The 25,152-nt window shown below is 46.9% G+C and overlaps 1 protein-coding gene across 1 annotated transcript in view; it reads left to right on the top strand.

The window, feature by feature from the left end:
- LOC146353172 (venom factor-like) overlaps positions 1-25,152 on the top strand; it is a 149,671-nt gene that overhangs the window by 49,709 nt on the left and 74,810 nt on the right. Inside the window, 9 exon segments of the mRNA XM_084835879.1 lie at positions 1,785-1,985; positions 4,071-4,176; positions 10,417-10,502; positions 10,678-10,817; positions 14,156-14,368; positions 17,522-17,585; positions 19,402-19,488; positions 19,924-20,127; positions 24,675-24,741. Coding sequence (XP_084692005.1) covers positions 1,785-1,985; positions 4,071-4,176; positions 10,417-10,502; positions 10,678-10,817; positions 14,156-14,368; positions 17,522-17,585; positions 19,402-19,488; positions 19,924-20,127; positions 24,675-24,741 — 1,168 coding nt within the window.

Genomic DNA, 25,152 nt, shown 5'->3' with positions numbered 1-25,152 from the left:
AAAACTATGCCTGCCTTGCTTGCTGTTGAGTGTAAAAATACTGGAAACTGATCTTTTGTATGGCTTCCTTTGTTGAGGAATTTCCTTCTTCATTTGTGGTGGCTACCAGTTCCTGCTCTCTCAAGGAAAAGGATAATGTCAGATAGGATTTTAAAAATCTCTCTTATGGATCTATCATCATGTATAGTAGGAAAGGGAATGCCTCTCCTGCAGAAATTCCTGGGGAGTCGGGAGGGCCGATCGGTACGGCAGATTATTGGTATGGCAGATGCTTAGCATGCAGAAGGTCTCAGGTTCAACCCCTGGCATCTCCATTTAAAGATCCAAGGTAGCAGATGCTGGGAAATTCATTCATTCATTCATTCATTCATTCATTTAAAATGAGAAATAAAGGTGCTATATAAACACTTCCAAGACAGATTGCACTGAATGAAAGCATAACAAGAAAATACAATATCATAAATGACAAAGTAAAAGTGCAGATTAAGCAGTAGCAGTGGTACTCAAAAGTGACACTAGTAGATTTTAAAATCTTAAGACCTCTGCCTGACACCCTGGGGAGGTCCTGCCAATCAGAGCAGTCATTATTGCGTTAGATGGGCCAGTGGTCTAAATCGGTATTTGACCCTGTTCAGACGCACAGTGGGGAAGGGTGGTTATGTTAACCATGGTGCATGGAGGTTATTGCTAACCACTGCAAGTGCCACTGCCACATGTGCAGCTAACCATGTTCCGCAACGTGGCCAGACTGCCCATTCTCTAACCACCCTCCCACCCGCAGGAACCCGCAGTTCTCCGCATGGGAAGCCAGGCATGCCAGCAGCCTTTGTGCTGGCAGTGGCCATTGTGCTACTCAGTGCTGGCGGCGGTCATTTCAGTTTCACAAACAGCTTTTTAAGGACCGCGCTTCTTTGCTGACGCAGATGGGGCTGCTGCCAGGGCATGTCGTATGGGCGGACTACTGGGCAGGTCTTGGCTGAAGGAGATCTGCTGGCAGCAGGGATGCCCTGCTGCCATTTCCCACCACTGTCTCCCAATGTCTGTGGATCCCCAGTCATGGCCAGAAGGCATGCCCTTTTTCGGGAGAAGGAGTGTGCCCAGTGCAGTGGCAGCTCAGGGCACGGGCAGACGTGAGCCTCAGCCTATATGGGCACTTCTCTATTGGCACGAATGGGGATTGGCAGCCACGTCATGTGTTGCTAGGCAGATCTCAACCATAGAGATCTGCTGCTCAGGCTAGTGCAGCTACTCCTTCTTTGGCCGCTCTTGCCGCAGAGCTCTATGGTAGTTGCAAATTAACCACAGAGGCTGTTCAGACATCATGCTAAGCCATGGTAGAGCCCACTAAGCATTTTGCAGCAAGTGGTTAGTGAGAGTGGTTAGTCCGTGGTTAATAAACCACCATGGTTGGGTCTGACCCCTGTTCAGATGTCAACTCCTAACCATCATGGCTTAGCATGACGGCTGACCAGGGTCATTGTTTTTTATTCTCAGATCCATAACCTACTACTTAGCCAAAGCTCCCAAAGTGTCTAGCAATAATAAAAAAAAAATCCTCATACAAAATGCTATACAACAATAACCATCTCTTAAAATAATCTGGAAAACTGGTAAACTCAAAGCGTGTTTCTATGTTCCTGGATGCAGGAAGGATAGGGTACTGCACTAGTTAATTCACACAGGATTCATCCAAGTAGCTCCTTTTTTTCTCTCCTGATTGGGAGGTAGGGTGGAAATGGTACAAGGAGCACTCCTTGACGTTTCATGAGCATTGTATGTTTCAGCGGCCGAGTATCGCAATCGGACGCTACGGAAGTGCTGTGAAGATGGCACGTATGAGAACCCCATGGGGCACAGCTGCGAAAAGCGTGCGGAATACATCCTGGAGGAGAATGCTTGCAGGGAGGCCTTCCTTGAGTGCTGTCGCTTCATCAAAAGCATCCGGGATGAGAACCAGCGGGCCGAGCAGCTGGCACTGGCAAGAAGTATGTAGAGGGTTTTTTGTTAAGATCGCTCGAAGGAGCAAGACTGGGGAGAGGCCGGTGGAAGACTTGACTTGTATGTCTCTGGACAGCAGGAATTGCTACAACCCTTTGAAATGCCTGGCTGTTTATGATTTACGTAGCACCAACACTGTATGCGGCACTTTACATAAACAGAAAGACTGGTCACTGCTCCAAGGAGATTACAGTCTTGATTTTGACAGAGGGAAAGACAATGACACAGGAGGAACGGAGGAACAAGGAAAGAATGGATGAATATGCAAAAATGTAGTTGCACATCCATAATCTTTGTTTTGGGGATGAAGGGAAGGACTGTGGGGTTAAGCCAAAGGCTTCATGGGAAAATTGGGTTTTCAGAAGGGATTTGGAAGCAGTGGAGAGGAGCGGCATCATATAAGTGTTCTGGGAGGGCGTTTTAGGCAGAGAGGGAGTCAAAGGGTTAGAATTTAATATGGTCTCGCTTTCAGGGGTGTATTTGGGAGTGGTAGACAGGATAGAGTGATCATTTCTTTTTCTGGTCTTCCTACGACCAGAACGTTGTCCTTCATGAATTTCATCTTGTAAGTATTACTTACGGGAAACTGATTAGTTATTTCTGCAAGAAACAATTTTCAGAGTGGTAGCCATGTTCGTCTGTTGCAGCCAAAAAAACAAGGTCTTGTGGCACCTTAAAGACTAACACAGTTATTATGGCTAAAGCTTTCACAGACTGCAGTCCACCTCATCACAAGTGGACTATAGTCCATGAAAGGTTACTCCCTAATAACTGATAACTACATCCATCATCTGGAATACTACTAATGCTATCAGAAACTACACCACAATATAGAGTCTTGGGAAGTTACTCTTCTCCAATGGTCCTGGCTTTCAACCCTTAGATATCACAGTCATATGAAAATTCAGGAAAACTGGCATAGATTTGAGAGAGTACGAATCCACAGGATCCCAGCATCCCCAGTCAGAATCCTGTTTTGAGGGCTAAATAAATAAATAAATCCCAATATCTGCCTCTGTCTCAGTTATGCTGGGAAATGCATACATTCTAGCAGTGCTCTGCAAACAAGTGCTCTATGTCTAATACAAGGGTAGAGAATCTCTGACCCACAAGCCAGATATACCCATGCGACCTTCCAGTCCAGTCCACAGTCTTCCCTATATGCTGAAATTAGGCTTTTTAAAAGCCTCCAGTGGTGCTAAAGGAGGCTTTAAAAAATATTGCAAGGGGGGGTATTTGGGAGCGGGGCTCTGCAAAGGACCAACCCTCCCCTCCCTGAATGCTCCAACCGCCACTCAAAAAAATCACTGACCCATGCTGCAGTTAGGCTTTCAAAAGGCCTTCATTTGCATTGAGAAGGGGGGTGGATTCGATGGTCTTATAGGCCCCTTCCAACCCTACTATTCTATGATTCTATGCACCAGAGGAGGGCTTTTTAAAGACTAATTGCCACATGGGAAGAGCATTTTGTTGGGAGGAGTGTGCGTACGTTGCATGTGGTGTGTGTGTTATGTGTTAATTATGTGCGTATTCTGTGTGTGCACGTGCATGTTATATATGTTATGTGTGAAAATGGAATGGATGTGTGCATATGAATGAATGGATGAATGTTATGTGTGAGTATGTGTAGTGAAAGAATGTGTGGGAAGGCCCTGCCCACTTTTGCAGGGGGCATCTAAATCTGGCATGCAGCCTCCAGAAGGTTCCCAAAAAAGCAATGTAGCCCTCGAGCCAGAAAAAATTCCCCACAGCCAAAGAATGTGCACTGCAGAAAGGTGAGATCAATCTCAACCATCCCCTTCTTAAATGAGAAAATGTAGTATAATGAAATTTGTTCCTTCTGTTAGTGTCCTTCCACATTGGATAATTCAGACACTACTCAAGACACAGATACAAACCAGCCAAGTATGGTGAGATGTGAGCCTAGTGGTTTTTACTAGGCTGTAAATGCATTCCTTCCTTAAAGAGGAGGGTTCCAAGATCAAGCTTTGCATCCATTTTCCCCACCTCTTGAAGAGACATCATAATAACAAGGTTATCACAGCTAAAGACTTTGCCTCTTGATTTTCCAGGTGACTTCGAGGATGATATCTTATCAGATGAAGCGATCCCCTCTAGGACTGAATTTCCAGAGAGCTGGCTGTGGCAAATGGAACAGCTGCCTCCTAATGAGGAAGGGTATAAGGCTTTTACAGCTACATTGTCTTTGGGTGCACCTATACTACAGCCTTAAACAGGTTTAACCATCATTCCCTCTCCCCAGAGAACCCTGGAACTGTGGTTTTGTGAGGTGGGCCAAGCATTTTGAACAGAGAACCCTCAGCTTTCTCACCAGACTATCGTTCCCAAGCTTCTTTAGAGCAAGCAACCTGATGCCCTCCACATGTTTTGGTCTCAAATTCCCATAAATCCCACCCAGCATGGCCAACTCAAGGCTTATGGGAGCTGTAGTCAAAAACATCTGAAGGGCACCACATTACCTAACCCTACTTTAGGGGAAGCTATGACACCTACAATGGTAAGCTGATATAAGGCTGTAGCACAGATTCAGTCTTCAGTTTGTTAAAGGGAAAGACTCAGCATCAAACTACATGTTATATTAATCACATGGTTAGCTCTTGAGTGGAAGATTTTTCTTTCACAAATAGCCAGCGTGAGGAGTACAAGCTGAATCGGGATTCTGATATGAGAGGTAGGTGGACTGTGCCCTCTGCTGCAGTCCTGATCCAGATCAGGCCCCTCACACCTGCTATTTTCAAGGCTCAGATGAAAGCTTTCCCCTGACGCAAATTGCAAGTGTGAGAGCCCCTAATCCAGATTGGGACCAGAGTGGGAACAAAGTGTTAAAGCCTCTCCCCCAGGTATTTGTGAAATAAAAATAGTTCATTCAAGGGCAAACCATCTGATTAACATAATGTGTAGTTTGTCCCTGGAGGGATGAGGAACAATATTGTTTTGAGTCAAAAGGCAAACTAGAATTCACATAAAGGTGGGGGGGTTGGTCAGTGGAGGGTGCATCTGACAGGAATGGGACAGGACAGGGTTAACTCCTCTCTGCCATGAGAAGGCAGGGCTAAAGAGGTCATATAACTTGCCTCAAGAGGAGGAATACCTTAGGGGCTGTCTCCATGAGCAATTTACTCCGAGCAGGCTGTGTGTTGAGGTTGTTAGGGATATATGACGTTATGGCCATCCAGGAGCCACCCTCACAGAAAATCCAGATTTCCTGAGACTTCTTAAAGTCCAATTCTTTTCCTTAAGTCGGGTTCTCTGTGACATAGTTGCTGTGTGCTCCAGTCCCTGCATTGACCTTGGCTATGCTAACCCTGCCCAGGGGTGTGCCTTGCACGGTGACCCCAGTCAAGGGGTGTTTCCTGTCCCTGCACAAACCAGTTAGTGTCTCCTTAGACGTAACTCCCATTGTGCTGAATAAAGGCTTGCCCTCTGAATGCCCACATCAGAACTTACAGAGATCCCCCTCAATTGACATGGCACAGTTTAAAGCCCATTTCCCTAAGTGCGGTAAAGCACGATCCCAAGGCTCCGATTCTCCTTTGTTTGGTTTATTGCCTTAGGAAGTAACTGCTTTGACCCTTGGTTATAGAGATCTTATGCAGCATCGGGTTACAATGGAGGCTGGTTTCCCATCTTTGTGTTTACTGCTCTCTTTCCTACAACAAACCCATTAATGTCAGAAGTAACTCCCACTGTGCTGAATGAAGCTTGCCCTTTGAATGCCCACATCAGAATTTACAGAGATCCCCCTGAATTGAATACAGAGTTTAAAGCACTGATTCCATGAAGCCTGAAAAGTGCTTTACATAGGGATGGCGGAGAATTTCTCCCCGAATCTTCGGGAGGCCGAGCGCCGACGCATTCGGCCCCCCGAAGTTGGTTGGGAAACTCTCCGCCGGCGCCCCGCCCCCCCCAGGACGGGACTTACCTTCGGCGAATGTCCCTCTCGGTGGCGGGTCCCGGTGGTGGTTCGGCGGCGGTTCAGCGCGGGCGGGGGCGGTGGTCGGTCTCCCGACCGGCTGCCACCGCCACCATTGCAAAAAAAAAAAGAACTAAAGTAAAAAAAAAAAAAACACCCATGATAGGCTACATAATGATTTACGTAGCCTATCACGGCTAGATTTCCAAAGTCAGCCGTGATAGGCTACGTAAATCGTCACATAGCCTATCACGGGTGACTTTGAAAAAAAAAAGCGTGTACACAAATGGTGGTGCCCATGGGGCGCCACCATTTGCATTCCTTATTTTGGCACGTCTAGTCTACGTAAAGATTTACGTAGACTACGGCGAAAATAAGGGCACGCTATTTGCGTTGCCCTTATTTTCACCGTAGTCTACGTAAATCTTTACGTAGACTAGACGTGCCAAAATAAGGAACGCAAATGGCGGCGCCCCATGGGCGCCGCCATTTGTGTACGCACTTTTTTTTTTTCTAAAGTCACCCGTGATAGGCTACGTGACGATTTACGTAGCCTATCATGGCTGACTTTGGAAATCTAGCCGTGATAGGCTACGTAAATCGTCACGTAGCCTATCATGGGGTCTTTTTTTTTTTTTTACTTTTTGTTTCGTGGCCGGGGAGACGGGGCGCTTCTCCCCGGCCTGAATTTCGGCCAGGCGAGGCGGGGCGCCTCCCTCCCCGGCCTGAATTTTGGCCAGGTGAGGTGGGACGCCTTCCCCCCCTTGCCTGAACTTCGGGGGGGAAAGCAAAGCGCCTCCCCCCCACCGCGAAGCCAAGCTGCGAAAAGGTAAGTGACTTTCGTACATCCCAGAACCTGTGATTCTCTGTGGCTTGGTTTATTGCCTTAGGAAGTAACTACTTCACACCTTTGTTGTAGAGATCCTGCAGTTAGAAAGGGGGCTGGTTTCCCATCCCTGTGCCCCGCATCTTTCCCAGCACAAGCATATGTGTGTCTACTCAGAAGTAACTCCCATTGTGCTCAATGAAGCTTGTTCCTGAAACTGCAGGGGAAAGGAGAAAAAGGGGGGGAGAGGCAGGGGGGAATCCTCTCTTATTGGTTGAGCAGCCCCTGCCAGTCAGATGATGTTCACTCCAACCCCCACCCCACCCAGAAGTATGTTCTGTGAAGCTATTTTTACTGGTGCCCTGCATGGAACAAAGCACAGCAAAGCCAATTCCTTTAAAACAATCTGGTACTCCTTCATTTGCTTCTCCTTCCGTTGTTGTGGAGACATGGTTTTAGTCTTTTGCTCTGCTTTCTAGGGAATGGTGGGGTGCCTTCGATTGCTCCATAGCTATTGCTGCAAAGCAAAGAAAAAAAAAGAGATGAGCAAACAGACGTCTACCTTTCTTTCCTCCATTCTGTCATTGTTTAGTTGTTGGCAGGATAGCCAGTTAGCCCTTGCTGACAGATCTTCCCTCCATATCTCGGGGCCTACCTGGGCTTTCCTGGAGGGGGTTAATGGGCACAGGATAGCCAGTTTGTTCAGCAGTTCCCTGGGAACCAGCTGCTTTGGCCAGAACCTGATGCAACTGAGCACTCAGTGTTCCCCACCTGAACAAAGCCATCTTAGAGCAGTTGTGGCATTTGGAAAGTGCTTCTACTCCTTAACTTTGCTAAGTTGGCACTGGGGACCCAGCGCTGATTGATGATGGGTTCAGAGATATGTTGATGAGCAAGGGCAGGGGAGCCCGCATGCGGGATAACAGCCCAGGGTGTCAGCGTTAGTGGTAGCTGCGACCTTGGAGGTGGGCCTGCTGGAGCAAGACACTCCTTCTCAAGTCCTTTCCTCACCAGGGTGATTGCAGGTGATTGAGCAGCCAAGGATCCAGGGCCCTGCGACCCCATCTAGGTAGAACTGTTGAGGATGCTCAGTCAGTGGTGGGCATCCCACATGGAAGCTGCTCCTTGATGGCAGCACAAAAGGTGCCAAGCTGAGGGAAGGAGGAGGCAGAACTCTTCACTTCCAGTGTTCCCTCCGCATACTCTTAGTCCCTCTTCTCAGATTTGGGTTCCTGTTCTCATTCTTGGCATAGGGGCACTACCGGGCACCACCATGGAAGTAAGAGCCATAAGGGATTCAAAAAAAGGGGAGAGGTCCTGGGCCCCCTCAGACAATGCTCCCCTCCCCATCCAAACGATCAGAATCAAGCACGGGGGGCAGGGAAGAGAAAGCAAAGCCCCCTCTAGACTGGTTCCCACAGCTGATAGCATGCCACTCTTAGGGGATGCCCTTGTGAGACCCAGAGGGACTCTGCAGGAGTCTGTCTTGGAGGCTCCCTCCATCCTGGAAAACATTCTCTAGGTGGATTGGACTGGGAGGAAGGGAGTTGTCTGAGGGGGATCAGCCTCCCACCCCTCTACCTCAGTGGCAGATCTTTCCTGTTATCCTCAGTAAAGTGGTTAAACGTTTGAACCTGCAGCACCTACTGGTGCAAAGTCAGGTACCCACTCCTGAAGGCCCCTGCTAAGTAGGGATGTCAGAGAATTCCGCCACGAATCTTGGTGAGGCCGAATGCCAGTGCATTTGGCCCCCCGAACTCCGTGGCAGAATGGCCTGCCACCCCCCTGCCCCCCCGCGGATCCCCCCCGGGACGAGACTCACCTGGGGAAGATCTTCTGGGCGGCGGCGGTTGTGGTGGCAGCAGCGGCAGTGGCGGAGGCCAGTCTTCCGACTGGCTGCCGCTGCCGCCGCCATTTCCACTCTTGTAAAAGAAAAAGAAAGAGAAAGAAAGAAAGAAAGAAAGAAAGAAAGATGTGATAGGCTACGTAAAGATTTACATAGTTTATCATGACTAGTTTTTTTTTTTAAAAAAACGACATGATAGGCTACGTAAATCTTTATGTAGCCTATCATGGCTGGGTGGGTTAAAAAACAACAACACGCATATGCAAATGGCGGCGGCTACGGCCGCCGCCATTTGCGTTCCTTATTTTTGCCCTCTTAATCTACGTAAAAATTTACGTAGACTATGACGGCGAAATTCAAGGGGAACGCAAATAGCGTAGCGGGCGCTATTTGCGTCCCTTTTTGATTCCCCGTTTTAGCCTGCATAAATAGTTACGTAGGCAAAAATAAGACAAAAATAAGGAAACGCAAATGGCGGCGGCCATAGCCACCGCCATTTGAGTATGCGGTTTTGTTTTGTTTTTTTAAACCCAGCCATGATAGTCTACATACATCTTTATGTAGCCTATCACGTGTTGTAAAAAAAAAACACACGACAAGACTGCAAATGGCGGCGGCGGCAGGCAGTCGGAAGACCAGCCGCCCCCGCCGCAGCCGCCACCGCCGCCTGGATCATCCGCCCCAGGTAAGTCTTGTCCGGGGGGGGATCCGCAGGGGGGCGGGGGGGTGGCAGGCCGTTCCGCCACGGAGTTCAGGGGGCCGAATGCACTGGCATTCGGCCTCACCGAGATCCGTGGCGGAATTCTCTGACATCCATATACAAATCTGTGGTGCAAACACACTTGGAATCCCGTGTATAGTTCTGGTCACTGCACCTAAAAAAGGCTATTGTAGAGCTGGAAAAAGTGCAGAAATAAGTAACTAAAATTATCAAGTAGCTGGAGCAACCTATGAGGAAAGGTTACAACAACATCTGGGACAGTTTAGCTAGACAAGAGGCAAGTGAGGCAGACATGATAGAAGTGTACATGGCTCTGCCCATCCCTCCACTCTTCCGCAGCAGGAGGGAAGTCGGAAGCCCCTCTAGTGACTTTAAAGGTGGAGGGAATCAAAGGAGCGCCTCCCTCCCTCCCTCCCTCCCTCCCTCCCGGGCATGTGTGCAAAGGAGCAGCGGGGAGAACCTTGTTTTCATCTCTTAATTTGTGCTGTACTGTTTCCTTTCGTCACAGCCCCCAGGAAAGCTATGGCTTACTTCTGAGTAGACATAAGATTGTGCTGTAAGTCTGCAACCTTCGGCACACTTACTTGGAAGTAAGCCTCACTGAACTTAATGGGGTGCACTGAATCGAGAGAGGACACTGATTCTGAGCTTGGTGGGGTGGGGGATCAGATCTGTCTCTCTTCATTGCAGGGAGGCATTTTACCCTCTTCTCCCTCCAACTGAGAAATGAGCTCAAGCATTTACATGGCAGGCATGGAGCGAGTGCAGCCCACGACCAACCAGACACAGTGGTTTCTTCCACTATTGGAGAATTTCATGGGGAGGTCATGGTGATCCTGTTCCATTGGCTAGAAAAAAAATACCACCTTTTTTTTTGCATTTGGGGAAAACACGGGATAGGCTGGGAGAAATGGCAGGAGTCACCCTGGAGGCTCACGGCATCATCTAAAGAGCCTGCAAACTTCCATGAGAGAGCCATCTCCATAGCAGGATAAAAGCTCCGTGTGAAGAAGCCCCTAGTTCTTGTCTTAGACTGCACCCCATAAGAACTGCTCCCAGGTTTGACACAGCATCTTCCTTTTTGCATCTAGGATCTCATCCAAGACAGTGTCTCTTTACCTGAAGGATTCCATCACAACTTGGGAGGTGCTGGCTGTGAGCATTTCAGGCACAAAAGGTGAAGCATTCCAGACAACAGGCAGTAGAGGGGAGCTGATGACTGGGGAGATGACACCATGCTACAGCCTGCCTTGAAAAACATCAAGGAGACTGAAAAGATAGTTTACAGTGTACAGCTGTACAGCTGCTTTTGATTCTCAACCTGCTTCCTTTCCTGCTGACCCTCCTTGCAGGAATCTGTGTGGCTAAGCCTTATGAGATAACAGTAATGAAGGACTTCTTCATCGATCTACGACTGCCTTACTCGGTAGTGAGGAATGAACAGGTAGAGATTCGTGCTATTCTCTACAACTATCTGCTGCAGGACATCAAGGTAAGCTTTGGGAGTTTGACAGGAGTGAGGAATTTAGAAGTGAGCTTTGTTCCACTTTCAATACTAGAGACTCTACCAGGTGCAGGGCCACAATTCCAGGGTGGTACGTAAGTATTCCAAAGGCAGCATGCCACCACAGCATCATCTGGGCTATTACAAGGAATTCAGAGATCCACTTCTTGGATCATGCAGCACAGCCACTTAGAGGAGCAAAATGCCTTGGACACACACTTGGAACCTTGGCAATACAGTAAGACAAGATAACAAGAATATAGAAACAAAATTATATTGATTTATTATTAAAAGTTAAATTATTTATCTTATTTATATCCCACCTTTTCCTCCAAGGAGCCGAAGGATCCTTCTCTCTATTTTGTCCTCATAACAACCCTGTGAGGTAGGTTAGGTTGGGAGTCAGTGACTAGTGTCACCCAGTGAGCTTCATGGCCAAGTGGGGACTTGAACCCGGGTCTCCCCAGCCACAGTCCAACATTCTAAGCACTACATCACACTGGCTCTTAAAACATTACAACAACAGATCCAAAATCTTTGTAATATCTCTATATCTTGTAGGCCCCTTCCAACCCTATGATTCTATATCCTGGCACTGGATAATTTCTCTGTCCCTCAAACAAAGCTATGATAGTATAATACACAATATTCTCTATTCAAGCAGGGGGGTTTCTCCCAGGAGAAACCATCTGGCCCCTCTCTTCACTCTTTTAGTTGACAAGTGAAAACAGTTTTGTTTAAGCATGCCTTTGAGGAGGTAGGAAGGATAAATGGCTTTAGGCAGATGTTTGCTGTTTGATAATTCTGTATTCTAGTGGTATTTGTTTTGCTGTTGTGTGATCTTATTACTTTTTGTTGATTTTGTTAGCAGCTTTGCGTGCTTATTTAAAAGCAAATTGGGGTATAAATATTTTAATAATACAACAACAACAGTAGCACCCTACCTTATCGGGCTGTTGTGAGAAGTATTGATTTAACGTATGCACATTGCTTTGAGCACTCTAAACCACTACCCTAAACGCTACATATTATTTTAACAATAATATGTTCATAATATGGACAAACATGAAACAGGGCTAAATCAAATGCTGTGATATATATAAACCAGATTGCTGTCAAAACCGCAAGTCAAGAAAGAAGCTCTCTCAGGAGGCCATAATGGAGGGGGCTGTGACCTTGAATGCGTGCTTAGCCTTTGTGAGGTCAGTCTGTGAAAGGGCTTAGAGGCCACACTTCACGGCAAATGTGGTTTTGGAGAACACACGTTTACTAGCTTTAAAGAACCCAGGAGGTGGAACCTTGTGGTGCCATCTAGTGGGAGGATCTTCAGTGCAAGCCCCATTGCAGCGAACAGGAGCTGTGAAAGAACATGGTAGCGGTTATGTCAGAGAATTCTGCCACGGATCTCAGTGAGGCCGAATGCCAGTGCATTCAGCCCCCCGAAACCTCTGGCGGAACAAAGCCCCCTGCCCCACCACCCTGCGAAAGGCACGCGAAATGGAGCACTTACCTGGTGCTGTTGGCGCTACTTTGCGAATGATGGCCGCATCTGCAGCCACCATTCGCTTCCCTATTTTTGCCATGATAGGCTACGCAAATACGCCATTTATGTCCCTGCAGAGCCTGTGATAGGCTATGTAAAAATTTACGTAGCCTATCACGGCAAAAAAAGGGAACGCAAATGGCGGCCGCCGTAGCTGCCGCCATTTGCGCCCCTGTTTTTTTGCCGTGATAGGCTATGTAAGTATTTACGTAGCCTATCACGGCGAAAGATAGGGGCGCAAATGGCGGCCGCTATGCCATTTGCGTCCCTGTTCTTTTGCCGTGATAGGCTACGTAAATATTTATGTAGCCTATCATGGCAAAAAAACAGGAATGCAAATGGCGGCCACCATAGCCACCGCCATTTGCCTCCGCAGGCTCTGCACACCTGCGAATGCACCCAGCTGGCAGCTCTGCAGAGTTGCCGTGGAGCGGAGCCAGCCAGGTTAGGATTTTGGGGGGAGGTGTGGAGAGCCTCCCCCCCCCCCCACGAATCACCCCCTTCTAAAAGGTAAGTGACTTTTGCACATCCCTAGTAGCGGCCCTGACAACTTGTGTTTAGTTCCAGTAGGGCTTGTGCAGGAAGACGTCCTACTGGGTAGTGCCCTCACAGGTAATTTGAGCAGGGAGTTGTCAAAAAAGCTGGCAAAGGCTCCTAAGAATGAGGTAAAGGAGAGTACATCAGAATTTGAACCCTCTGCTTCTGCAGTTCACTGGGAATAGAAAAACGTGTGTTTTAAAAGCAGAAGGTAAACATACAAATATTCCTGCTCTCATATTAGAGTGACGGCTAGAAGTCGTCTCCATTCACAGGGAGATTGTTGTTTGTTCTTCATGTCAAAAAGGTAATGACTATAAGGATTCTGAGGCTCAGAAAATGAGGAGACCTTAGATGACAGGATGGCTGCTCCATAAGCCAAACTGAAATCAGTCTAAGAGCTAAAGAGACCACTGGGATTCATTTTAGCATTGCATTTAGCCAGGATGAGGGACAATGCCTTCTGGATCAATAGCCTGGCAAATGGCACATTTCAAGCTGTTCCCTGTGTATGGTTAGTTACATGGGGGTAGCCTGGTAAAGATTTTTGTTGGGCTGGTAAATTGTTGTTGGTGATGGACAAATCAGTCCATGTGAGTTTTGTATGCATGCAGTCATAAGTCAGCTCTATCCAGTCTACACATCCATCTGTGAATTCTTTTTTAAACACACAACATTATGCATTTATTTTCCTACACAAATTACCCTAACATAAGCATTTTGTACTCAAGTGTACCTAAAATATGCATTTTTGTACACACATTTCCCTAATATACACATTTTTTACACAACTGCATCACAAAATTCAGAAAAGTGCACCATGCAAAGGATACATAACAACATACATGCCTCTAAGAAAAAAAAATCAAGAAGCTTGCCTGATGTACAAGATTGAGGGGTGACTCAATCAGGGCCAAACTAAATTCTTTTCATCCAGATTGCAAATTTAGCATCATGTCTAGTCGAGCCCTCACTGCGCACTCAATCTGCTGGTTATACATTTGTATCACCAGTTGTGAAGCTGGATTCACACAGGTATGTGTGAATAGAAGAACCCAGTATGACTATTGCGGGGGGCAGGGCGGGGAATGCAGTGCCTATAAGATGAAGACAATGTGGTTGACTTGAAGGGGAAAGCAAAGGAGTTGCAGAGCTGCTCCGGGCAAAGGAACCCCCTTCTCTCCTGTTCAGAGTATACGTTGCCAAGACAGCCTTATGGATCACTTCCTCTTCTCTTTCTCCTCAGCTGTGGGTGGAGCTGATGTACAACCAAGCTCTCTGCAGCGCCTCCACTGCCAAGGAAAAATACCGGCAGACACTCACCATTAAAGCCCAGTCTTCCAGGATGGTGCCATTTGTGATCATCCCACTGGAGTTGGGACTGCACGATATTGAGGTTAAAGCAGCTGTCTGGGGCAGGTATTTGGCTGATGGTGTGAAGAAGAAGCTGAAAGTTGTGGTATGTCCAATGACTCGTGGAGGAAAATAGGGAGGAGGGGAAGGTGGAGCCATCTGGACTCTTAACACTGAATTAATTCAGTCTGCCTCTCTGCTTTCTCCCCTCCCCTTACTAATTTATTTTATTAATGTAGTCATTGTAGAATGGAACACATTCCTGAGGCAGTCGTTTCACTGAGACCCAGCATGGTGCAGTATTCAAGGTGTCAGACTAGGCCTGGGGAGACCAGGTTTAAATTCTGACTCAGCCATAAAGCTCACTGGGTGACCTTAGGTCAGTCACCATTTTGCTACCTCACAAAGGTAGCAAAATAGACCTTTAAAATAGACAAAGTTGTTGTGAGGATAAAATGGGTGGGGGACACCTTGTACACCACCATGAGCTCCTTAGAGGAAAAGCAGGATAGAAATGTAATAATTAACAACAATAACTGTGGCAAAACAAACCAAGGAGTAAAGCCCATGCCTAAAGCACTATAGCACACTAGCCAACTTGGGCTGGGCTCTGTCCTGTTTCTGGTTAAAAACCCAGAGAGTTCTTCCATTTTCAGAAATCATTTGGTGCAGAGTTGTGCTGGTCCTTAGAGTGCAGAGCTACTCTGATAACACTGGAAATCTCTATGGGATGGATGGATATTATCATCATCCCAATATTGTACGCCTACAACAAGACAATACAGGTGAAGCACATTGAACATTGAAAGTGCTATATAAATGCTATGTAATGTTAATAACCAGAGATGCAAATTACTTTTTTTTTGGTGCAAAAAAATCAGTAACATGATCTAGCTTCAGAACTCCTGGATGTTTGCATTCCTCTAATAATGTGGTATGGCAGATGTCGCCAGCCTTTCTGGGCTGCTACATACATCTGGAAATTTGAGGAAACTGTCATGGGCATCACTGTAAAATAGCTGCCAGAGAGAGACTGACAAGTCACAAAATGGTCTGGCTAGTCACAAAGGACAAGTAACTCGTCCAAGAGACTGAGTACAAGGCAGACATTGGGTCTGGAGGCCAAATCGCATATTTGACACCAGAAAGGGCACATAAACACAGGGAAAACACACACTACTGCCCCCCAACTACAGACAAAACAACCCCAGTCACACCACCACCCCTCCACCACCACCCCACCATACTCCCTGCTGCCCACCCATTCACCCCCCAGCAGTCCCCAAAGCTTACCAGGCAGCAGGGGGGCTTTTTCTTTTTCAAGGGAATTTTAGTGGGCGGCTGGGCATGTGTGGAAGTGAAGTGCTGGCCTACAGCCACACCGGTATCTTCTTTTCCTTTCCTAAGGATGCATGTGGGGTCCAGAGGAATTATGAGGAAGGAAGAGAAAGATGATGAATACTTCATTTTTCAATTTACTGACAGTAAAATTATTATTGTTTTTTTATTATTTTAGATTGGGAAAGGAAGGGGGCTTTTGCAGGAGGGGAGACAGACAGACAGACAGAACTAACACAATTTACCAGGAAGTCCCATTAACATTTATTTATTTATTTACTTACTTACTTACTTACTTACTTACTTACAACATTTATATACACATCTAAAGAGATCCCAGAGTGGTGAACAACAAAAGAAAAAAAGAAAAAAACATATTAAAATGTTTGTTTTAAAAACAGAATGCCAATAAAAACCATGGCTGATCAATCAAGGAAGGCTTCTTGAAATAAAGCTAAATTCAGGAGGCGCTGGAAACAATACAATATTGGTGACCTCCAGAGGCAGGGAATTCCATAGAAAGGGGGCCACCACACTGAAGGCTTTTCTCCGGGTGTACTCCAATTGGGTCATGGGTCCATCCAGAACCACCATGAGCAGAAGCCACATACACATCAGCACAAGTACACTTGTGCAGCTGCCATTCACTTAAATGAAGCATGCAGAGGAGAAAATCCTAGTGGATGCTGTCCCCATTTGAATTAGTGAGGGGCGAAATGCCATTTGGAGTTTCCATCTTTGGCACCGAAATATTTTGGGCCAGGGGGTGAAGTCCAATGAATTAAGTGGGGCTTACAGTGAAGAAAGGCCATAGGTCAGGGACAGAGCACATGCTTTACGTACAGAAGGCCCCTGTCGAAGTCTCCAGCGAAAGAGATCTCAGGTAGCAAGGTTAGACAGTATTGCGCCAGATGAGCCAATGGTCTGAATCTGTGTAAAGCAGCCTTGGAAACAGGCTATACTTCAGTGACCGTATGCTTTGCATACAGAAGGCCCCAGGATCTCAGTCCCTAACGTCTCCGGTTAAAAGGCTGTCAGGTGAGCTGGGAAAACCATCTGCCTGTGACTTTGGGGAGCTGCTGCACATCAGAGTAGACAATATCTCGTGTTGTCTCTTCCATCGGACAAGGCCGGCTCCAGATTTGAGGGGAACCTGGGCAAAGTGTCCTCTGGCCGTCCCCACCCCGGTCTCTCAGTGAGCCCTGGCAGGCTTTCCAAGCTGTAGTGGCAGTGCCCAAAGCAGTACTGGGTGGCTGCATGTCGCCACTCTGTTAATTTCCCAGAGTGCTTCAGAGTTACTGTAGACTGGGCATCTTGGGAATTCAACAGGTGGCTAGATCCAGCGTCCTAGCACTGCCTGGAGTGCTGGGCCACAAAAAAATAAAGTGGGACACAGGGCAAGCATCTGCAGTGGGTCCTGTCAGGGTGCAGGCCCTGGAAGCTATCCAATAATGCCAGGTGCTGATGCCAGCCCTGCCCTTAAGTAAACTTTCATAGGACTCCTGTATCTTAGTGGGCTTTGACAACTTCCTAGGATATTGACAGTAGTTGTATGAACTGCATCCAGTAGTTAGTGGCAAAGAGTCACTAAGGACAGATGAGCTGCTACATGAATTCCTAGTTGTGATACTTTGCAGCCCAACCACATGGATGTTTACTCAAAAGTAAGTTCCATAGTAAGAGAGCATTGGATTTCCTTAACAATTCAGAATCCATGGGACTATCCTCAATCTCCTCCCACGTTAAAGTCAGTCACTAATAATGTGACTGAGTCACACTGCATTTGCACTGGCAACCAGATCTGATGCACTGGGTTTATTTTTCCATGTTGCTGTTTTGAGTTTCTCTTTGCTGCCATGTTAAGTCTCGTTTGCAGTGAGTCTTTGGTAAAAGACAGTTCCTGTTCTTTGTTCCTTACCAGCCTGAAGGGAAGCAGAAAAAGATTGTAAAAACATTTCAGCTGGATCCAGTTATGAACGGAACCAGTGAGTAACTGTTTATTACTGTTCAAAGCTCCCTTTCCATCCTGTCTTGAATCCCATGAAGGTCTGTCTCTGTTGTCCAATCCTTATATTTTAATCTTCCCAAGCAAGCTGGCTATCATTCTGCCTGGGAAATTTCAGATGGAGGTTCTTTATCACAGGGAGGTTGTTGTGTGAACTCAGAAACCCAGGTGCTTGTAAAACTCCTGAATTGTGCACCATGAGTCCTGTGAGGCTTTTGTCTTACGTAGACATTTCTTTACTCTGGGCCAAATTTAAAAAAAAACTTTGCCCGCACCTATGTAATTTGTAGCAAAAATACCAATTTGTTTTCTTCTTTTTTGCCATTTTATTATTTTTAATCTATAATTCTACTACGCTATATTTTGGTTCTTCCCTACAAACAAAACTTGGAGGCATTTGAAAAGCCTGTAGTTCCAATGGTAAATATTCCCTACTGAAAACTACTGGGCATGGCCCATATTGCTTGCAGTCAGTTAAAAGTGTAAACTACATTCCTTTGTCAACCCCACAGTAGCTCTCCATTCCCCACCTTTTACCCTATCCTAGCTATTTCCCAGACTTTGCCCCATTATTCAGTACCACTTTACACTTTTCTCCAGAGATGTGGAATATGTTACCCTTCAGATGTTGTTGGACTGCAGCAGCTCCCATAATCTCTCACTTTTGGCTATGCTGGCTAGGACTCATGGGAGTTGCTATCCAACAGCATGTGGAGGGCCACACATTCCCCAGCCCTGCATTTCACAGAAGCTACGAGAGAGGAAGCATGACTGCGTTGTACATCCCATTCTTGCTTTTTAGGCCTTATATGAAGCAGGAGAATGGTAGATGAGTGCAGGCGCATATTCCCCATGGGAGATGCACATTCTTATGTGAAGTAGCTTTCAGACAGCAGTCAGAATCCAGTAAGCCAGTGGCCCTGTTTGGATGTCACAGTGGCATCCAGCAGCAATTCATGGTTTGTTGTTGAGTTAACATTGGAGTTGTTTAACCCACGAACAACCCCAAGTGCCCAGGTTTAGATGTCACGAAGGCAACGTATGAAAGCCACATTGTTCCAGGAAACTGGAGGCCACTCAGATTGCTCATGAATTGCCCCTGGACGCCGCCTGCTGTGACTTTTGAATAGGATGAGTGTGTCATCAAGAATTTAGTCCCCTAGGAGTCAGGCTTTTATGAGGAAAATGCATTATATTAAGTGATATATAGAGCACTGTGACAGTCCCCAAGTACAATTGAATCATACCTTCACTCCTTCTGGTTTAATTTTTTTAATATGTCCACTGTACAGGTGAGAGATCACATAATTTGGTCAAGGTCACATGGAGAAAATGGAAGAGTGCCCTAGTTGGCAAGTGTTAGGCCAGGTCTACACAATTTCTAACCTGCTCAGATAAACTTGTCCCATTAACCATGTATGCCCTGCTGGGGCCTTGATAAACCTCCTTTTTGCCGATTGTCTGTGACTGAAAGAAATGGGCAGGAAGGGCAGAGTTCAAGCATCTGACAGGCTACTATACATGGCTGGTGGATTGCACTCATGTTGGTGGGACACAAGTTGTGCAGGCCTGTCTTAAGATTATGTTGTTCTTCATAAACTATCTGTCTGCTGTCCTTGTAATAATGTCTCCATATTCCACTCTGTAATCCACCCGTGTTGCTTTACCATTTCTCTACCAGCTCAAGAGAGACAAAGGTCAATGTGTAAATACATACCTTGAATGCAAATGTGCCAAGTCTGGGCAACCGTATTTCTGCCTCCTTGTGATTTTCCTCCTTTTCCAACATTGTTCAGATGGCGTCCAAGTAGTGAAGATCCAGTCCAATGATTTAGAGGATATAGTTCCTGACACGGAATCAGACACCAAAATTAACATCTTAGGCAAGTTACTTTAAAGTATCGAACAGTAGGATTGTAGAACTGGAAAGAACAAAATCCTCTTCCCTCAGTTTCTGCTGTCACTCACTATGGGGAATGCACTTCTATGGGCAACTGCTCAATGCATTTTCCAAGTGGATGGAACATAGAGCTGGGTCTCCCTAGCTCATCTCAGTGATGATTGGGGAGGCCAAGAGCATTCCAAGAGATATAATGACCCCATATTGCTTAAGGCTTTAAAGGGAATAACAAGAACCTTGAATTAAAGCCATTTTAGCAGCTCCTGATTCCCCCAAAGGAAATGGAGGGAAATACAAAGTTGCAAGGGGGGGTGGGGTGTTGATGCTCAGAATCCTGCAATGGCAAGATCTCACCTCACTGTTCCCAGTGCCTTTCTGTGTGCTTGGATTCACACATGAGCATTCTTTTTGTGGCCAGGAAAGCCTGTGGCTCAGCTTACCGAAGACTCCATCGATGGGACCAAACTGGATCATCTCATTATAGTCCCTTCTGGCTGTGTAGAGCAGAACTTGATAAGAATGACAGCACCGGTTATTGCCACCTACTACCTTGACATCACTAAGCAGTGGGAAAAGGTTGGGGTGGACTGAAGGTCTTATGCAGTTCAGCAGATCATGAAGGGTAAGGCAAGCAGGCATGTCTCCAGACTTGTGCTCTCTGCATGTTAATGAAGTCTTTTGATAGCTTCTTTATGCCTCTCTGGATAGTTCAGTCATATGGATTTTGGAATTGTTCTTATTGCCAGCACGGTTTCCTTTACTTTCAGTTAGATGATGCCTGGGGGAATATGCGTTTTAGGGCATTTTTCTGTTCTATGTCGTTGTGCCACAGTATGACTGAAGAGTAACACCCCAGTTTCTCCTATTACATTGTAATAGGGATGGCAGAGAATTCTGCCACAGATTCCCGTGGCGGAAGGGCCTCCTGTTCCCCCCCGCCCTCCCACGGAATCCCCCCGGGATGGCACTTACCTGGGGCAGATGCGGCGGATTCGGCAGCGGCGGTTCCGGCGGCGGTGGCAGCTCCGGCAGCTGGTCTCCTGGCTGGCCACAACAGGGCTGCTGCCGCCGCCATTGCCATCCTTGGACCGTGATAGGCTACGTAAGAATTTACGTAGCCTATCACGGCTAACATAAAAAAAAAAACAACAACGCAGCGTACGCAAATGGCAGCGGCTACGGCGGCCGCCATTTGCGTTCTCTATTTTCCGCCGATTTATCTTGCGTAAATATTTACGTAAGATAAAACGGCGAAAAAAAGGGGGAACGCAAATAGCGTACTGGACGCTATTTGCGTTCCCCCTTTTTTTTTTGGCCGTTCTAGCTTACGTAAATATTTACGTAAGATAAATCGGCGAAAAATAGAGAATGCAAATGGTGGCCGCCGTAGCCACCGCCATTTGTGTACGCTGCATTGTGGGTTTTTTTTTTTTTTAGGTTAGCCGTGATAGGCTGCATAAATTCTTACATAGCCTATCATGGCTGTCTGGCTGGACGCAAATGGCGGCTGCTAGGGCGGCCGCCATTTGCGTCTGCACCAGGCCGTCCGTGGCCGGATATCCGGCTGCGGACGGCTGCTCCGTGGCCTGGCCATGGAGCGGAGCTGGCCATCAAGGATTCCGGGGGGGAGGAGCGGATTGCCTCCCCCCCCCATCGAGGATTCCGGGGGGGAGTGACGGAGCACCTCCCCCCCACCGTGAAAGATTCTGCGAAAAGGTAAGTGACTTTCATACATCCCTACATTGTAATGGATCATGGGGCCTGGGTTGGCTCAAGTCAAGTTAAAATTGTACATCGACCTGCCAGTAACTCATCATAAACTGAGCAGCATAATAAATGGTACCTTATTTGATCAAGAGGGGTTGGACTCGATGGCCTTGTAGGCCACTTCCAACCCTACTATCCTACTATTCTGTGAAGCGTTTGCTATGGCTATGTACAGACATGCCTAAAATCAAGAGGAGAGTTTTTCTGCTGCAGGCTGAACTCAGCTTCCCTCTGTTTTTGCTGCTCAGACAACATGCATACAGTCTCCAGACTGAATTCTGATTACCTCTTCCTATTACCTCCACCATGCTTCAGGCAGCCTGTCCACTTTATCCTGCCCCCCCCCTCGCATGTTTATTTGGCTACACTTCGAGGCATGTACGTGTGTATTTTTAGTGTTAATGCTATTTTAAAACAGATTTTTTAACCATTGAAAAACTGCTTCAAGAACTGGATGGGAGGGGTAGCTTTGTAATTGACATACAGGCCAACTGATTAGTGCAGTGCTAATTGCGAACCCCAAAACTTAAGGGTTCTGTTGTATTTCCCTAGTAGGGTGGTGGTGGTGATGCCTGAATAAAATACTTATTAATGCTGTCACTGTACTACCCTTCTTCAGACATTATCATTAAAAAAGGGAATTCTAACTCATGTATGGGGCATAGGACTGAGTGCACTGCTTCCACCGCCTCCATGTGCCCCACCCTGACCTTCCTGTGTTGAGCTGGAAAGTCTGAAAGGGCTTCAACATGTGTTTGGTTGAATGTGCTTAGAAGCCCTTCCATTATTGGGGACCCAATGAAACAGGTTTCCAGTCATGGGAAGGCTTCTAAGTAGATTCAGCCAAATGCGCATAGAAGCCACCTTCAAATCTTCCAGCTCAATATAGGAAGGTTAGGTTGGATTGGGTAGGACTGGTGTGCACAGGGACATTTGTGACATGTCTAATATACATTATATAAAACAGGTGTTGAATCTCTTTCAGCCAGAGAACCAATTTCTATTTCAGAGAAGTTCTCGGGGGCTGCATTCCAATGGTAGGGGAGCTGAAGGCAAAAATAGTGGGGCCAAAATAACAACAATACCAGTTTATTTTAACTTAAAGCTCTTACTGTCAGTAAGTAAGCCTTAGGAGAGGCAGTTCAACCTTTTAGTATGGCGGGAAAGCTGCACAAAAGCCAGGAAACCACAAAGTTATTGGTGGTTGGGGGAAATGGGGTGGGGCTTTCCCAGAACCCCCTGGGGGCCAAATTTGGCTACCTGGTCTTAGATTCTGCGCCCCTGATATAAAAGGAAAATGGAAGAAGGCAGCCAAGTAGAAATGGCAGCTCACAGTGTACGTATCAACAATTGAGATGCAAGCAGTTGCTTAGGGAGCAATAAACTCTGCCCTGACACTTTCCTCCAGCCCAGTTTTGGCTAACGTTTTGATGGGGAAAGTCAATCAGTTACAGAACTGCCCTCGTTTCCCTTCAAGACCCTAACTGGTGTTGCGCCCACCTTGAGCTTTTACTGAGTGCAGAATTTCCATGCTGAGAGACCAGAAGGCAGAGGATGAGAAGAATTCAGTACAGCGTGACTGTGCAAAGGAAAAGCTGCACAGATAAGATGAGACAGTACAGCAAAAAAGGATGGGGAGCAAGGGTTCTTTCTCTGCAGGTCGAATGCTGTGTGTTGACTCTGGGTATGTTCCCACGCTATCGGCTTCACTTTGTTTGCAACCTTGTTGCGATGTTTCCCCAATCGCATCTTCTCCTTTTCCAGTTTCCACAGCCCTTAAAGTCCCGGCTTATCATCGCTGTAGCCTGGGGCTCTGTGCTGTTTCCACTGAGCTCTCATCGAATAATTTTCTTGATGGCTGGGTGGAGTCTGAGTGGAGTCTGGGTTGGGTCTGATTAACTCATCAGTGTTCCCGCCTCCTCGACCGTGTTTCCAGGACAACGGAAGGAAAAGCTAATGGAGGAGTACAGGATTTTTTAAAAGGAAGCCACTTTGCTGTGAAGAGAGGCTTTCCCCCTCCCCCCCCCATCTCCTTTCCCCTGAAAGTCCAGATGCACCTGCATTTCAGGAGCAAGCCTCATTGAGCACAATGGGGGTTACTTCTGAGTAGACACACATATGCTTGTGCTGGGAAAAGGTGGGGGAGAACACAAAGAGGGAAACTAGCCCCCATTTTAACCCAGAGGACCTCATTGACCACAATGGGAGTTACTTCTGACAAGACAGTAATGGCTTTGTTGTGGGAAAGAGAGCAAAACCAGCCCCCATTTTAACGCACAGGATCTCTATTTGGAAGATGTGAATGAGTTATGTCCTAAGGCAATGGACCAAAACCTTGAGATCGCGCTTAATCACATTTAAGGAATTGGGCTTAAAAGTGTGCCATTTCAATTGAGGAGGAATCTCTGTACGTTCTGATGTAGGCATTCAAAGCACAATGGGAGTTACTTCTGAGGAGACACTAATGGGTTTGTTGTGGGAAAGAGAGTAGTAAATGGAATCCAGTCACCATTGTAACCCACATGATAGCTACCACGAAGCTGCCAAGTACTTTCTTCCTAAGGCAATTTATCAGAGCCTCGCTTGGTTGCTTAAACGCATTTAAGGAATTGGGCTTTAATGTGTGCCATTTCAATTGAGGGGGAATCTCAGCCTCATTCACTTCAATGGGAGTTACTTCTGAGGAAACAGTAATGGGTTTGTTGTGGGAAAGAGAGCGAATCCAGCCCTCATTTTAATGCACAGGATCTCTATATGGAAGCTGTGGATGAGTTATGTCCTAAGGCAATGGACCGAAGCCTTGAGATCACAATTGCATTTAAGGAATTGGGCTTTGATATGTGCCATGTCAGTTGAGGGGCTTCTGTGTTATTTCTGTGGTCATTGAGAGGGTAAGCCTCATTCTGCACAATGGGAGAACCCTCACAATGGGAGAACCCCCCCCCCCGGCCCGACTGGGGTCATGGGCTGTATTCTAGTGTTTATTTTCAATTATGCTTTAGAAGTTGGTCCCTTGGCATCCTGCTCCAAAATGACAATGAAGCTTCCAGAAAACAGGGAAGGAAAGGGTTGGGTCACTCAGGTCAGAGCAACACAGCCACAAAGGTTGGGCTACACGCCCCATGGGCAGGACTATGACACCAGACCCAGTGCAATTGTGGAAACAGGTCAGTAATGGAGCCGCAGTAAGCTGGAAAAGTTGGACTGTAAGCAGTCTCAGAAGAAGTGGTTGTTCAGCAATAAAATGCGGGGCTGGTGCTGAATGGCCACGACGTCATGGAATACAGAGACCGTACAGCCAGGTTGGAGTAAGTCACTAGTGGAAACACAGCCTCTGCCTTTCTGGATGTGCTCGTTTAAGTGCTGGACTAACATTCACAGCAATCCTCTTCCTCTTTTCAGGTTACACACAGCAGTTGTCGCACAAGAAAAGTAACCATTCCTATGGTAGTGGCAAGTCTGGCACTTGGTAAGTGCAGTACTTCTGTGGCCATGCCCTTCCATTATGCATGGGCTTTTCATTGTTCTTCTCTTTCATATTCTACCTAAATTCTACTATTGACTTCCAAATTTCTTAATTCTCTTGCTCCTCACTATTTTCTAGGGATGGCGGAGAATTCCGCCATGGATTCCTCCTGCCCGTGCGCCCGCCCCCCTGTGGAATCCCCCCAGGACAGCATTTACCTGGGACGGATGCGGCGGCTCCGGCGGCAGTGGCTCCAGTGGCTGGTCTCCTGGCCGGCTGCAGCAGGGCTGCCGCCACCGCCATTGCCATCCTTGGACCATGATAGGCTATGTAAGAATTTATGTAGCCTATCACGGCTAACCTAAACAAAAAACAAAAAACAACGTAGCTGTCAGGAGGCCCTAGCCGGCCTCT

Source organism: Heloderma suspectum, chromosome 2 (genome assembly GCF_057233095.1).
Source record: "Heloderma suspectum isolate Gila_16-S chromosome 2, 16-S_ref, whole genome shotgun sequence".
NCBI lineage: Eukaryota > Metazoa > Chordata > Lepidosauria > Squamata > Helodermatidae > Heloderma > Heloderma suspectum.
Note: the sequence above shows the minus strand (reverse complement) of the source record. Positions and strands in the feature narration are given on the sequence as shown.